The sequence below is a fragment of the Ips typographus genome, linkage group LG1, assembly GCF_016097725.1.
Source record: "Ips typographus isolate SLU linkage group LG1, UJ_Ityp_2.0, whole genome shotgun sequence".
NCBI lineage: Eukaryota > Metazoa > Arthropoda > Insecta > Coleoptera > Curculionidae > Ips > Ips typographus.
Genome location: NC_138422.1, coordinates 26,803,869 through 26,820,408, shown reverse-complemented (window position 1 = coordinate 26,820,408; position 16,540 = coordinate 26,803,869). Strand labels below are relative to the sequence as shown.

The window sequence follows — 16,540 nt, the reverse complement described above, 5'->3', positions numbered from 1 at the left end:
GAGAAGTGATTTTAGGACATCAATATTGAGCCTGAGGAGAAACTATAGAATGAATACTACTTTGAAGAATCAATATCCTAAGAACAACTTCATAAAATAACTTAATACAAAACTAATAAAATAAAAGTAGGATGAAGAGTAGTAGTTTAAGTAGTTTTGTTATGTAGGCTATTGAATACCAGACCAGGACCAGACATTTGTTTTCAAATTGCACTTCCAATTAAACATACGGAACACACTCTTCGCAACCACATAAATATTTGACATTTGACATTCCACAGTCGCAAGTTGCAATTTATATCTGACAGTGGACAGTCGCCATTCAGTGTTGTTTATTATATTTCTTTCAAAATTCGGCCTTTCTATTGACTTTTAAAACGTTCTAAAAACGCAAAAGATCCAATCGAATCGCTCACATTCATTCCAAAAGTCCTTAGTTAGGTATTTAAAAAGGTGTGTAGTTTTGTGAACGTCGACTAGCCCCTAATTGGCACTTTAATTGGGTTCTAACCTCAACCGGGGCCATGTTTTGATTCATGTATCTCCAGATTTAAAAGGCCATCACTCTGCTAGAAGTCCGAATGTTGTGGGTCATTAGGGCTGAAGCAGCTCAGAAAACATGGATGTAGCAGCCACACACGCTCTAGTTCTGGACGTGTTGAACAGGGCCTCCAGTCAGGATCCTTTGGTGCTCAAACCCGCTGAGCTCAAACTGAGAGAATGGGAGATTGCCCCTGGCTTTTATAATATTCTCTGTGTAAGTATTATTTTCGGTTTACAGTATATGATCCAGGCATCCCCTGTAGCAATATTTTGGAAATTATCTGATCACTTGGATTTTGGATAAATTGGTTTTGTGCTGATATTTTACTGTGTTTTAAAGCAAAGTGTATTAATGGTTACATTGACATGTCTAAACTCACTCTAGGGTGAGCTTTAATTTGACTGACATTTGTGTTTAATCCATCACAAATTAGGGTAAGATAGTGACTAGTGCCCTTAGATAAATTGTAGTGAGGTTATTTATTAAACATTTTGAGGCTGACTGGCTCATCAGTAGTGCAACGACAACAAAAACTATTGAGAGAAAAGTCAGCAAAACAGTAAAATACTTAAAATCTAACAATAATTATTAAATTTAAATAATTAAGTAACCATATAAAATATTTAGCCAAAATTTTGTGTCAGTGTGCCTCAGGGATGTTTAGGTGTATGTTGGGAAAAACAGTGTAGCAAAACCAATGAATAAAAAAAATGTAAACATAGCAGGAAGGAGCAATAGCAAACCAAGTGGGTGACAGAAACAAGGGGGGGCGGGGGGAGTAATATGGCGGCCGTCAACTTCCGGTTGGCACTATCAGATCTAAATTTAATCTTGTCCACTGTACAACTTAATTTAAATTTGCAAAACTCAACCACAAACAAACAAAACAAACTAACACTATACTACAACAAATACAAACAACAAATTTTTGCGGGTTTGAAACTCCAAACTTTCAATGACTGCGTCAATTCAACTGTGCAGTAGGCGAATGCTCAATCAAAGCTGGTGGACTTCCGTCCCCCTTGCTTAATGCACAAACGGGTTATAATTTGTATTATTGTTACCTCCTGATACTTGTTCTTTTTACTCATTGAGCAAAACAGAAATAAAAAGAGGAAAAAACAAAAACACAAACTCCCATAGAAAATGCAGACTACCCTGTGAGTTTTTCTCCTAGATAAATTGGTGCAACTAGCCATAATCAAAGTAAGACTGTAAAATACCTACAACCTCTTCAGAATTACAATTTTCTTGAAAGTTTAAGCTCTATTTGATGATAATATCCTTCCATTGACTGACTATTTGTAAAAACATAAAAAGTAGCCATTCTTAGCTGAAGGCCAAAAATAGATGTAGTCCAAAATTTAAATATATTTAGGAAGTTGGTGCCTGGTTGGTGAGTATTTTTTTCCTGACATCAATTTATGTAATCTATTGCCTAATTGGTATCACAATCAATCAATATCTAGACTATAATTTTTGTTTACTGAATGGTTTTTAGCTCAGTTTTTAGTTAGTTAGTTAGTATTTGGATCCAGATCTGAAGCAATGAAGAAAATCTATGCTACAATTTAAAATGACCTTATTCATACTAAATACAGATTTTTAAAAACCAAAAAAATTTGAGCTATTAAAGTCAATCTGATCTGAAAATTTACCTAAGCATCAGACATTATTGTCAGAATGAACAATGGTATGGGTAAATTTTTGAAAAATTAAAATTTTGTTTATGTTGTTCTTTTTTCACCACTTCACTTCATCTTAAACATAATATGTATAAGTGCAGTCCAAGTGGAGTAAGCTCAAAAATGTTGTGTAAGTTTTTTGTTTAGAATGAATAAGCTTTCAATTAGAACAAAATGATTATTGAAGAATTGCTACAATTGAGCAACATGTTGAGATAGGTGACACACATAATCCTGTTTCTTAGACAAACTGCTAATTTAGGGAAACACACAATTGTCAGTCAAATCAGGAATCAAGAAATTACTGAGCCTTACAAAATCACCATCCAGATGAAACTCCTAGGCTTGCTTCTAGTTTTGTCTTTTATCACCAAACTCCATCTTGATTCCAAATGTATGCAGGCTTTTTTTTTAATTTTTACTATTAAGTCATAGTTTTATTTTAGTCATAGTCACATTTTTAAGGATGTATTTAAATATAGGTACATATAATATTATCCGCATCTATAAATTACAACTTTTGCTTTCCAAAATCTTTAACTCTTCCTTTACTTACACAAAGTCTGTAGTTTACACAATATTTTGTTAACTAATATTATTTTTGTTGTTTTAGAGTATAATTTCAAATCACTCTTTAGACGTTAATGTCCGATGGATGGCTGTGTTATGCATGAAAAATGGAATCGATAGATACTGGCGAAAAAATGCACCCAAGTAAGAAACACCACAAATAACATAGTTTTCTAGTTCACTAATTAAAATTTTGTATGCATCAGTGCCATATCCGAAGAAGAAAAACAATGTATCCGACAGAACCTTCTCGCAACTTTCACCGAACCTATCAGTCAAATCGCTGTCCAAAGGGCAGTGATAATTTCAAAAATTGCTCGAATTGACTGTCCGAAAGAATGGCCGGCTGTGTTCCCCACACTACTTCAAGGTGTGGAGAATTCAGACACCCTGGTGCAGCACCGGGCTTTGCTAACGCTGCACCACGTGGTCAAGGCGTTGTCCTCCAAAAGATTGGCGGGAGATCGGCGGCAATTTCAAGAATTTACCATACAGATTTTCGGCTACATTTTCAATATGTGGAATAATCTGACTGATAGTTTTGTTCAAAGCGTTATGACTGGAGAAAATCCACAAGTGGTCCAAATACACTTGGAGAAGGCTCTCTTAACGTTAAGGATCTTGAGGAAACTGTCCGTTTTGGGTTTTTTCAAGCCTCACACTCACAAAGAATGTGTGACGTTTACGCAGATGATTTTTCCGAAGGCACGCAGCGTATTCTTGTGTTGTAAGTTGTCTACTTTTCATTAAAGGGTGAGTGACAATAGTCATTGTGTTTCTTATCCTTCTTTGGCTTTATATCTGTCGTCTTTAAGGCAATCTATGTTGAAGAAAATACTTTAAGCTTGGAAAGTTTTACTTTTTATTTAATATTTGCAGAGAAGTGTAATTCTCTGTAATGAGCCACTTTGCTTGGACATTTATTTGTTTGTTTAATGAATGATATTTTGAACAACAATTTGTCCCAGTATATTTATTTAATTTTAATGCCTTTAGCAACAGCTGACTGATGGTTTTATATTTAAAAAAATAGAATTTTCTGATTTTTATTTAAATAGGTTTCAATAGAATTTCAAATTAGTCTCAAAATTAGTTTATTATACAGTCATAAACATCAGAACCGAATTTTAATAAAAATGAGGAAAGATTGTTTCCCACATTTTTTAAATCTTTTTAGTTTATTATGACACCTTTTTGATTTAACAGTTATTGAGAAATGCGCTATTGGATTAAAGTTGTATGGTTTCACATTGTGTGTTCTTTTCACTATTTTGAAAATGTATGTATGCATTCTAGCTTTAAGTGTGCAGTCAAATTGATTAAAACAGGCACAATGACTCATTTCACTCCTATTTTATTGATGCATAGTGCACATGGGAAAACTGGCCTAGCTCAAGAAAAGCTGTTTTGATTATAATCATATTTACACTTTATATTTATGGGACACAACTTGTTATTTGTCATTAATAGGAATCATGAGACAAACAACACACTTTGAAACTAAGCAATAAAGGGAATAACTTACTACTGCCAGTTAGGTACCTATGCCAGTTTGCTTGTGTTCACATAAAGTATGTTTTAAAGTAATACAGGAACTATTTTCTGTAGATAAGGAAATGAAAGCCAAAGGAGTTTACCCTCTGGAAACTTGTGAAAAGTTTATTATCCACCTAACCAAAGTGTTGTTGTTAATGTTGGACACCCACCCCTTCTCCTTCATTGATTTAATTCAACCAACTTTGGAGTTTTGTGTGTACTACCTCTTCACTGATGAAGGTCTAATATTCCTATTTGAACGTTTTGTAATTCAGTGTTTCAATCTCATTAAAAACATCCTGCTTTGTGCCGAATACCGGTGAGTTGCTAACTATTTGTAAACCGGAATGGTGCTATTTTGGTAATGGGTTATTTAGAGCAGCAAAAAATCCGGAATTGACCAGAAATCCGGAAACTTTGAGGGCGCACAAAATTAAGCAAGGATTTTTCACGCCCGCCGTGGTTTCCGATATAGGCAGGAAATTGGTGGGCCACTATTTTATTTTAACTCAGGACGAGTTGAACGAGTGGGATGCTGATCCTGAAGCTTTTTCTAATGATGAGTGCGGTGATAGTTGGAAGTACAGTTTGAGAGTAAGTGTTCAAGCAATAAAAATATTTCCGTTTTTGTTTGGCTTAATCGCTTGCTATGTGTTGAAGGACAATTTTAGCAAAACAGTACTTCTAATTATGTATTTTTTTTAAATCAAAAGATATCAAACAGTAGTTGTTTGTTAATAGATGTTTCAGAGCATTGGGATTGATAAAAAACGAAACTATAATCAATATGTGAAGTAGTAGTCCATTTTTCTCAAAGTGGAGGTGTAAGTGTAAAAGTGATGGGAAAGAACACACAGCCTTCTCCACAAAAAATTTATTCAAGCCCCCCAAAAATGAACGAACGGTTCTGTTAGCTTCGTGCAACCGGACATTAGTTAAAAAATTTTAAGAAGATTGAACTTTCTATCCTAAATTCTAAGGGTTGCCCCGACCTAAACACATAATGTGAACTATTTAGTATTACTTTAGTCTTAGTGTTTTTTCTCCATAATAAGATTTTTTAAGCACAACAGTAATGTTTGGCCTTACGGCATATTAATTTTTTAAAAATCTTGGGTCTTGCTGTCTCCCCTTTGAAGAAAGACAGCCGGCGTTTCACCTTGTCATATGGGCTCCTGAAGATGGGTACTTATGTGCCCGAAACATATGTCGAGCGACCCCTCTAACATTTTTGGGGGGCTTGAATAAATTTTTTGTGGAGAAGGCTGTGTGTTCTTTCCTATCACTTTTATAATCAATATGTTTAAAGGGATTCTTAAAAGTCTCTTTGCAATGACAAATAACGTTAATACTGCCAATTCCCTTCTAAAGAAGGAAATGATTTTTTACAAAAAAGGTGAATTTCTAGCAGAACATTGAAAAAAGCTGAATTTTTGACATTTAATTATAAATTTCTCCAATTTTTTCATGAATTGCTTTAAGTTTGTTCAATAAATACATCAATGACTTAACAGGTTTTAACAGAATTGATGTTTTAGAAGGGAAAAGGAAAATAATCATTTGTAGGAGTTTTGAGAGACATTTTTAAATCAGTTTATTTTAGGACCCTGATTGGTTTTGGGCATATCCCATAAGGTTAAACTGTTAGATTCAACAATTTTCCGACAACTCTAATACTTACTTAATTTTAAACTAAAAGTGGACTTACGACATTTACATGTTGACAAAGGTATGATTTTCCAATATAACTAGTTTCTGAAAAAAAGAAATTATTTAAAACTAATCCTTTTGTTAATTCAAAATCCAATTTAATATCCGGAAATATAAATTTAAGAAAAACTTAAACAGTCGGATTTCCCGTTATTCCTTAGTGTATGATCAGTCTCTCTATATCTATTAAAAATGTTTTAATTAAACTGATACATTGTGCTGTTTTTATCTTAAACATTTTTATTTGTTTGTGTTGAATTTTTAGCCGAGTATGGACACCGTATTTGTAAGCATATTCCACGAGTTTCGCGATATTTTAACGCCTGTGATATTAGAAATGATAAGCACCACCCACGTGATCGTTCCGCCTAACGATATGTCTCAAATTTTGAAAAAGGATGCCATTTACAACGCCGCCGCTTTGTGCGCGTTTGAGTTGTATGATGAGGTAACATCTTTGTTTCTCTGAAAATCGCTTTTCTTTCATTTATTTTTTGCGACTAACTAGGTGGATTTTGACCAGTGGTTTACCAACACCTTACTGAACGAATTGAAAATTAAGGACAACAACTACAGAGTAATAAGAAGGAGAGTAACGGCTTTGATAGGCCGATGGACTGGGATTAAAATGTCAACGGAACTTCGGCCGGCACTCTACGAGTGCGTTATTGGTTTGTTAAGACCGGAGGAAGATATGGTTTGTTTTATGATGATGCAACTGCTCTGATGTTTTTCATGTTAATTGTTGTACAGGTGGTGCGTTTAACTGCAGCCACCACTTTACGGCAAGCAGTAGACGATTTCGAATTCAACAGTGAACATTTCAAAGATTACATGTTCAGTGCTTTTGATTTGCTTTTCGGGTTGTTACGGGAGGCAGCTGAATGCGAAACTAAAGTAAGTTTTAGCGGTTTGTTAAGAATACTATACAGGGTGGTCCAGTTTTAAATGTCAATAATTCACCATTCTATAGCCCATCAAAAAATAAGTTAACATACATATTATGTCATTTTCCTGAAAAATGCTTCCCAAGGAAAATATACAGTCCATAAAAGTTTAGTTTAAAAAATCAGTTTCTTGTCATAACTGTCAGACCGCTGGAGCAATTTTAATCAAATTTAGAACAAATACATATGCAATTAATACTTCCATTAATCGAAACTGTCCAGTGGTGTAAATACAAAAAGATGGTTTTCATTTTTCTGCCTTATATTCTATGTCACTGGATATTTTTCAAAATTTTCCTTTTTTTTTACTTTTTCAATTTGACAAAATAAGTATCTCTTACAAAACTCTGATTTGAAATTTTGTTTACGACAAAATTGAGTAATTACGTTTAAAATGTTTAAAGACCCAAAACCGACCCAACCCAACATAAAAATTGTCTTGAAAACGGTGAAAATTTACTTAAGAAGCTTAAAAAATGTCTTTGTAGCCAGTTTTCACAGTTTCCAGACAAATTGAAAGACTTTAGTTTTGAAAATTGACTTAAAAACCAGTAAATTTACTTTGAAACTGTGAAAATTAACTTGAGAGGCTTAGAAACTATCTTTGTAGTCAGATAAGTTGAAAAACTTGTAAAAACTGACTTGTAGCCATGAAAAACTACTTTATCTAGAATTTTTTACAACAAATTCACACATTTTAACCTTGAAAATTGACTTGGACACCAAAAAGTGACTCTGAACTAATGAAAAGTGAGATCAAAAGCTTAAATTTTGCATTTGAAGTAAGTTTTCATAATTTAAAAATACATTTCAATATTTTAGTCTTCAAAATAGTCTTAAATACAGAATATTGATATTAGATTCATGAAAATTGACTTGAAGACTAACTTTTCAGGTTTTTTTACTTTGCTTTTCATTTTCTTAGAACTCTGAACTATTTTTAGGGCTTTGAAACTGCTTTCAGCTTGGGAAATTGAGTTTTAGGCTTATCTTCATCAAGTTTTTGACACAGCAGACTTAAAAAAACTATTTTTACATTTTTCGTAGGCTTAAATATGCCATTTCATGCTTTATCAGTATTAATTTGACTTCTAGACGCTTCACTGTGCTTTAAGACTGAAAAATCGAAATTGAAACTATTTTTTATAGTAAAAGTTAAGTTTCAGACTCTTCATTGATGAAAGTAAACAATTTTGGCATTAAATGCTACGATATTAGTCTAAAACTTTAATTTTTAGAATAAAATTAGTCTGACTGTGTTTTCCTTAGGAAGCGTTCTTCATGAAAATGACATAATGCGTGTCAACTTATTTTCTGGTGGCTATCGATTGCTAAATTATTGACATTTAAAACCGGACCACCCTTTCAATGACAATACATCCAAAATAAACGAATCAACTTTGTTTTTTAGATGCAAGTTTTGAATGTAATGTGTTTGTTACTGGAAAGGATGGGCACTAGTATAGCGCCTCATTCTGAAGGTTTAGTGCAGTATTTGCCACATTTATGGCAGGAATCTGAAGACCACAACATGCTAAGGTGTGCCATTGTGGCTACTTTAGTTCAATTGGTTAAAAGTATGGGAGGAGTTCCGGAAGTAAGTTATTTTACTTTACTTTAGCATAAAAATATCAAATCAAATTCACTTTAGGAATTAACACAATTTTTGCTCCCTATAATCCAAATGGGCACCAATACGAACGACGGAGCTATCGTATACCTTTCAGAAGACACATTAGATTTATGGCTTGCAGTACTAGAATATTCTCCAGCTATGACTAATGAACTAATGCAATTGTTTAATAACATGCCTTCCTTGTTAGGTACTACACTAACCATTCAAATATTCTGTGACGTTACATAGTCACAAATTTACAGAATACTCCACGGAAAATTTCCGAAACTGTCTTTACATTTCATTGGTCCACTTGTTGCTTGCACCTGAATGGGTAATGCGCAGTCAAGGCCACCAGTTAATGACCACCTGCGCTAGTCTAATGGGTGATATAAAAAACGAGGGCGTGGTCATGTTGATACGTCTAGTTGATTCGTTCATCAGGGCTTTGCCGGTTTTAGGTAGCGAAACTGTCATGCCGATTTTACCTAAAATTTTCGAGTGAGTTTTATTAGTAATTTGAACACGAAAAACAACATTTGAGTGGATTTGTTTCAGTCGGATTTACTGCGGTGAAGATTATCCTTTGTTAATGTCGCTGTTCCTGTGCACTCTAGCAAGGGTTCTGCTAAGTTCTCATCCGGTTTTCACTCGAGTGATTAGCGAATTGGCCCGAGAAAAAGGTGAAGATGAACAAGTGACTTTGGAAAAAATTCTAGATCGGTGGTTGACTAAAATGAGCAATGTGGCTCAACTGGATCAAAGGAAATTATTGGGTAAGGCTTTGCATTGTTTTCTTAACGGTTGATTTTTTCATGTTGAGTGTGATTAATAATAATAATAATAATAATATAATAATAATAATCTTTATTGTGCAAAATATATCTACATCTTACACAAAAGGCTGCCATTCGCAATAGCGTTCTTCCATGGAGCCCGCAAGTAGCATTACAATAACAATTCACATACAGAAAAAAACAAAAATATCCCAAACCACTACATATAATCCGACTTAATGATTACAGTTTAGTAAGTACAATCAAACATTGCGCATTTCTTCAAGAAATACGTTTTTTAATCTATTTCTAAGTACCGTTTTGGAATAATTTATTAGTGGCTGATAGAGCGCTGAGTTCAATATTTGAATGGACACATACTCAAAGCTATTCTCAAATTTAGCAGTCCTATGGTATGGGATATCATATTTAACAATACCTCTCATGTTTCGTTCACACCTGACAGATCTAAGAACAAACATGTCATACAAATATTTTGGGATGGCGGTAATAATAACTTTTTGAACAAATAATATAAAATGCAGTCTAACTCTCAAGTTAACTTTCAAAACATCTTTTTGAATGTATAAAGGAGTTATATGATCGAATCTATTATAATTATATGCAAACCGCATACACATATTCTGTATTTTTTGAATTTTATTTTTCAGTTCTACAGTTAGGTAATTATAATAAACTACGTCGCAATAATCAAACTGTGACATAACAAGCGTGTCAATTAGTTTAAACTTGACATTCTGCGGAAGTATGAATTTAAATTCATACAACCTTTTCAGAATAACAAAAGCAGATGACATTTTTTTGTTCACATGATATTCAAATGACATGCTGCTGTCAAAGACCACTCCCAAATTCCTAGCGCTCTCTACCATCGGTATTACAACATTATTTACATTAATAACGCTAAAATTATAGAGATTAAACCAATCTCTAACCGTTTTAGACCCCATGACCATGTATAAGCATTTACTCACATTCAGCACCAAACCATTCTTATTTGACCATTCATATATCTCATGTAAGTCTTCGTTGATTTTCTGGATGGCCACGTTTGCTTGTTGAGGCAAAAAGCCAGTGAGCAGCTGAGTATCATCAGCATATAGATGAACAGTACCATGTGAAACATGTCCCGGCAAATCCGCGGTATAAATATTGAATAATAAAGGTCCAAGAATACTGCCCTGTGGTACACCCTTGTTATAAGTGGTCAAATCAGATCTTGCCCCATCCAACTCTACTAACTGCATTCTATCCCTCAAGTAGCTCACCAACCAACCGCACACTGCGCCTTCAAAAAGGCTGATTTAAAGAGAAGTTTATGTTCATTTTGCGATAAACCTCATTAAAGTTCTTCTAGCGCAATTGCAACATTTTTATGCTTTTTGCTGTCTGAATGAAGACAAGTTGAATAAGACGAATGTTTAAGTACTTCGTATAAGTAATTTTTAGTTAGCGGACAGTAAAAAAAAAGAGAAGTGGGAAGAAAATATATGAACAAACTTAACTGATTGACCTGAAATTCTGTGAGGAGAAGAAAAAGTTAGTAAACAGAGAACAAGTTAAAAGTAAAAATTGCTAAATGAATATGCCAACTTTATATTGAAGATAGGAATGGGATTATTATAAGAAAAACGCTAGAAACAAAAGTACAGAATTATTAATTAAATGAAAAGAAGCTTAAAACATTTATTTTAAATTGTATTGACGTTACTTTAAGGTTCTTAACGACGTCACTACATAAAAAAACATTAGGAAATTTTGTTACAAATTATTTTACTATAGTATGTCTGAAGAGCTTAAAAATGTACTGAACAAGAATCGCACTAAATCTGTCTTTTGCAATTACTTTTTAAGAGACCAACCTTGCGAAAGGTACTTGAAAATGTGTACTAGGAGTGCAGTAGGGGTTGTAAATTGCATATTCCTACCAGGAAGCGTTAATTACTAAATCTAAGGAAAAGCCGGGTGCTGAATTATTTTATTTAGAACGTAATTTAATTTCAGATAACTTGTGTGACTTTGACAGTTAAAATTTATCTGAGGATCTCTTAAGAAGGCAACACAAGTGGCGGGCGTTGTTTTCACAACACAATAAAGTTTGGTTATGTTTTCTAGTAAAATATACAAGGTGTTTTAAGTTGACACATATCAACAGCAGTAATGTGACTAGGAAAATGTCATCTTTAACCTTGACTAGTCTGTAAATTACATTGTAACAGTTGGAAAAGCTCAAATTGTCAATGCACGTCACGTGATCGTGACAATTTAAATTCTCAGCCGGCAACACTGTAAAATTAAGTTGATGTTTATCAAAAACTGTCACGTGACCAGAAAAATGTCATCTTTAACCTTGAAAAGTGTGTAAATTACATTGTAACAGTTGGAAAAGCTAAAATTGTAAATGTACGTCACGTGATCGTGACAATTTAAATTCGCAGCCGCAACACTGTAAAGTTAAGTTGATGTTTATCAAAAACTGTCACGTGACCAGAAAAATGTCATCTTTAACCTTGAAAAGTGTGTAAATTAAATTTAAACAGCTGGGAAATCTAAAATTGTAAAAGCATGTCACGTGATTGTGACAGGATAAAACTTTTAGCTGGTAAGTTAAATTGACCCCTGTCAACAACAGTCACGTGACCCAGAAAATATCGTCTTTAACCTTCAAATCGTTCAAATCCATGGCAATTCTGATTTTAAAACACAATAAAATCACAATATTTAAATGACAATAATTCAAAAGTGGCTAAACTAAATGTCAACGTATTATATATGTTTGGAATCAGTAGAAAGAAATCTATCAATTCATCAGAAAATCTACAGGGTGTTCCATTAAACATTTATCAACTTTGTATATCAACTATTATTTTTTTCAATAACATTTTTTGGAGATATGTTCTATATGTTTGTTGAGTCTTCTGTCTCACACAAAAAAGGTTTGTTGGGAAAATGGAATTTTGCACTATTTTCAACTAAGTTGAAAATAACATTAACCCAGTCGTCCCAACACAAGTCCACTGACACTGACACTGGCTCGGTCTTGATAACTAAAAACGCTGACGTTTCGGTGGAAAATCTACCACCGTCTTCAGAGAATCTAAAAAAATAACACAATGGCAGAACACAGAAAACAACAACTTAATAAATATTAAACCTGATAATGTTCAATTTGGTACTCCAGAAGGGTTTTGTCAATGAAAATTGACATAAATTTTGACTTTTGTCATTCCAATAGGAAAGGTTATCTATTGTTGTAGTGAAATGTGGGTTTTATAATGAAAACAAAATTACAAGAATAAATAAATTAAATTTAAATTAAACCTTTTCTATTGGAATGACAAAAACAGTTTTTTCCTATCTGCAAAAATAAATTCGCCTAAAGCTGTCAATAATCATGATAAACCAGCCCTATACAGGGTGGCCATTTCTCCATAAGAAACAATGTGTTAAAAAGCGCCTTAAGCTGTCAATAATCATGATAAACCAACCCTATACAGGGTGGCCATTTCTCCATAAGAAACAATGTGTTAAAAAAAGACCGCATTTTCTATTACATTCGCTTCTTATTTGTATCTTTGTTACTCAAATACATTGTTTGATATGTTTTTCAACTTAAAAGTTGATTCTCGAAAACGATTGATTTGACAGCTTTAAGAGTATCTTTTTTGTGTAGAAAATATTGGCGGTGTAAATGGGCGTCTCAAAACCGTACTTTTTTCAGTAGCGTAGAAGTTGGGGATAAAAACACCCCCTACCACTTCACAACCTTCACTAATAATTATGGCTAAAGAAAAAAAACGCAAAAAACTTATTATAAGTAGAAATGACTTACAAAAGCTGTTTTCTGTATGATAAAAGGTTTCGGAGATATTCATTATTTACAAAAAAAAACGATTTTTTACTAGTTTTGTAAAAGGGAGCATTTTAGAAGCTGTTAGTAGATACTTTTTTCATATGTTTGGACGAGCTACCATTTTCAGAAGCCCTGCGCATGTATTATGAAACACTTGATTAAGAACAGGACTGATTAAGTGCAGGTCGTACAAGAGAATAAACAAATCAAGAAAATGAAATTTTATAAATTTTCTTAAAAAACAAAATTAAACTGAAGAAATGTGAATGATTTAATTTTAATATACTGCAATAGCCACTACAAATTATGATATTTGCCTTGCTCATTTCAGTAATTTCTGCTGTTATTCAATTCTTGTAGGGGAGTTAAATAATTTTATACTTAAGAAAAGTCTCTCGCTGTGGACGTCTATGTTTAAATGGTTCGACAGTATTTTCCAAGCAATTTTACACCATTTTTTGATTTATTCAGAAGTCATTTTTCTCTTCAAACACCAACAACAATCAAACATGTTTAGGTTTGGCTTTGACCAATTTACTGACCACTCAATCGGCGACCGTTTTGCATCGATTCAAACCAATCATGATCAACATTTTGGAAACCTTGAATGACATCACCAAAAGCGACGACGACGGTATAGCTGTAGACTCCCTTGTACTAGTACAGGGACAAAGTCCCAGTCATTTTGATGAAGAGGGCGCTTACTACGAAACCGATCATGATTGTAGGAAAAAACAGTTGATTTTGAACGATCCAGTTCATAATATTGTTTTGAAGGACTATTTACAAGCACAGGTATTTTAATTAAATAATAAAAGACAGGGAACTTGTAAGGTGAGTTTTTCAGATTTTTACGCTCAGGGATCAACTAGGAACCGCTTATCATGAATTGATTAACACCTTGGATGCCGACGTAGTTACTCAATTAAAAGAGTACGTAACTTTGTAAAGAGCCAAAGATTCTATCCTATATACAATGATGTTATAAAATGTTCGCTTGGTGTAAAAAGTAATTTTATGAGTTTCTTTTTAATTCATTCGTGATTATTGACGATAAGCCTCTTATGTCTTCGTTACGTGAGCCTAACGTGTCGGCTTTTTCGTTCCTGTAAGTTGTCTATATTTTATTCAAATGTATAATAATTAAGGATTTTAAGATAAATAAACTTGTTAAATTTTCAACATTGTTTGGTTTTAATTTATTTGTCTTGGATAATAATTTCAGTCCATGTTAAGAATAGGCAAATTGTTTTCATATTCTGGCAAAAAGCCATTTTTTTATGATTCAAATTGTCATTTAATACTTAACTCATAATGTGAACAAAGCTTTTAAGATGAAAAAGATAGAACTGAGCCAAAAACCAATTTTGATTAAAAAACAAGCTTGTTTGTGAGAAGGGATTAATCCCTTCACGTTCATTACCCCAAATTTATACAAAAAGAATGTTGGCCGTTTTAAAAATTCCCCTCCAGAGACCGCAAGATAATAATAACACAAGGCCGTGGTCGCATTAATGACTCGGGGTAATTAGACTAAGTGATTTATTGACGCCACAGCTTCACTACAACTACAATTAATCTTGACCCGTGGTCCTATTGTAAAAGTTAATTTTTTGCAGAAAGTAATAAAGTGCTGTATGAAATTTATTACGGCTCACGGTTAAAATATTTAATTCCAGCTCGTCTCCTCTTCCCCGCCCGTTCCCCCCTCAATCCTGTCAAATCCAACAATGTGGCCGGGCGCTTTAATTCAGCTCCGTTTCACAGATAAAGCTGGGAACTTCGAGGGGGCCATAAAAGTGATAAATACGGCGGTGCCGAAAGCTGCATTTTGCTGCTTAGGAAAACATAAACTGCGTTTCGCTGCCAACATAATGTATAAATCTGGAATTTGTACGGATTTAAAGGGCTCCGCTTAAACTGGAATTGGATTCGTTTTGGAATCTGAATGCACTCTTAATTGTTCGTAACTTTAATCTTGCACGTCTGCTTTTTTAAAAGATTTATTCCTCTTAAATTTGACCGAAGATTATATATGTCTATGCGACTCACCCTGTATACTGAAAGTATAGAATAACTTGTGAACTCCAAACATTTTTGGTTTCAGATGATGTTTTTATCGTTATAAAACACAAAACTTATTTAGAGCTCTCGGATAATTGAAAAATTCAGCTTATCATGTACAACTGTACAAATATTACCCATAGAGCTGTAAAATAAATGCTTTATGTTTCACCTATACCTTATGAATACATAATATTTTGGAAACAGTGTAGATTATATAGTGTTCATAACGCCCTGAAAACTTTTTTAATATTAGCAGTGGCATTTTTATTCTTTCATGCCATAAAAACTACGTATTCCCCACCTTAGGATGCTCTTGACTTTTTAGGTAATAAACTTTCGTTTGCCTTTGCTGCATTTTCTTTTATCACAACATTCAGGTAATATAAACAGTAAAGAGCATACCGGTAAAGGTATACCTTACATTTCAATGCCAGAAACAGTAAAATTTATTTGGAAATCACTGAGGTGAAGAATTTATACCATTAATCAATTTTATGCACTTTAGGGATTAAAAGCAATTTTAATCCCTGGGGGAACTAACATCGGAGAAGACATTGGTGAATATTTGATCGGCAACATTCTTCTTTTGATACAATGAATTTTCAACATAACCTTCAGCAACAGAACTGCTTTTCCAGCCACCATGTCTTTTCAACACATCTATGGTTGATCCGGAGTCGGCAAGTAAAGAAGCTGATGATCTGCGAAAACAATGCGCAGTATATAGGTTTGCGTTTGGTAGTCTCATGTAGCCAGCAATTCTCTTTGGTAGCTGTCCAAATGTATTTTTTCCTATGGGCTGAGTCATGCATTTCCGATTTTTGTAAGACACAAAAAAATCGTGTATGCTTTGTAGGTGGCCTTAGACCAATATACTTTCTCACTAATTCCACTACATTCGTAGAGTTTTCGCCTGAAACATTTTGTAGTTTTGTAGACAAAAATAATCAATGGTGTTATTTTTAGTAGTACTATCAAGAAAATATTCAAAGTAAAGAAAATAATCTTACCTTTTGGGCTAAATATTGTTCATCTGGAGCATTTTGAAGAAAATCTCTTATATGGTCGAAATCCAATGTCTTGGACTTCTTCGGCTCTGTCTCTTTAGAAATGCCTGGAGTTTACTGTATTTGCTGATGTCGACGTTTGCTTCAGATATTATCGTGGCTTTGATCATGGAATATTGGCTCCATAGAGAAGATGCCTTGAGCTTCTT

At 33.6% G+C, this 16,540-nt stretch overlaps 1 protein-coding gene across 2 annotated transcripts; it reads left to right on the top strand.

Annotated features, from left to right (window-relative positions):
- The first annotated feature begins 296 nt into the window (after positions 1-296).
- Impbeta11 (importin beta11) lies at positions 297-14,439 on the top strand. Of its 2 annotated transcripts, XM_081990156.1 has the most exons (15): positions 297-453; positions 549-757; positions 2,843-2,943; positions 3,006-3,526; positions 4,408-4,654; positions 4,713-4,929; positions 6,311-6,493; positions 6,554-6,742; positions 6,799-6,942; positions 8,404-8,589; positions 8,644-8,815; positions 8,871-9,108; positions 9,166-9,383; positions 13,775-14,052; positions 14,105-14,439. In XM_081990156.1, exons 2-15 carry the CDS (start codon positions 620-622, stop codon positions 14,204-14,206), a joined length of 2,934 nt encoding a protein of 977 aa, XP_081846282.1. In that variant the 5' UTR covers positions 297-453; positions 549-619; the 3' UTR covers positions 14,207-14,439. The 2 variants fall into 2 exon arrangements, with proteins under 2 accessions (XP_081846282.1, XP_081846273.1); XM_081990147.1 differs by having other exon boundaries at positions 310-757.
- Positions 14,440-16,540: the final 2,101 nt, after the last annotated feature.

Excerpts from the sequence above, each read along its gene's own strand:
- Impbeta11 (XM_081990156.1), top strand. The coding sequence starts at position 620 with ATGGATGTAGCAGCCACACACGCTCTAGTTCTGGACGTGTTGAACAGG. Across the intron at positions 4,655-4,712 it reads CTGCTTTGTGCCGAATACCG|AGCAGCAAAAAATCCGGAAT; the intron begins GTGAGTTGCTAA and ends TGGGTTATTTAG. Across the intron at positions 9,109-9,165 it reads ATTTTACCTAAAATTTTCGA|TCGGATTTACTGCGGTGAAG; the intron begins GTGAGTTTTATT and ends GATTTGTTTCAG.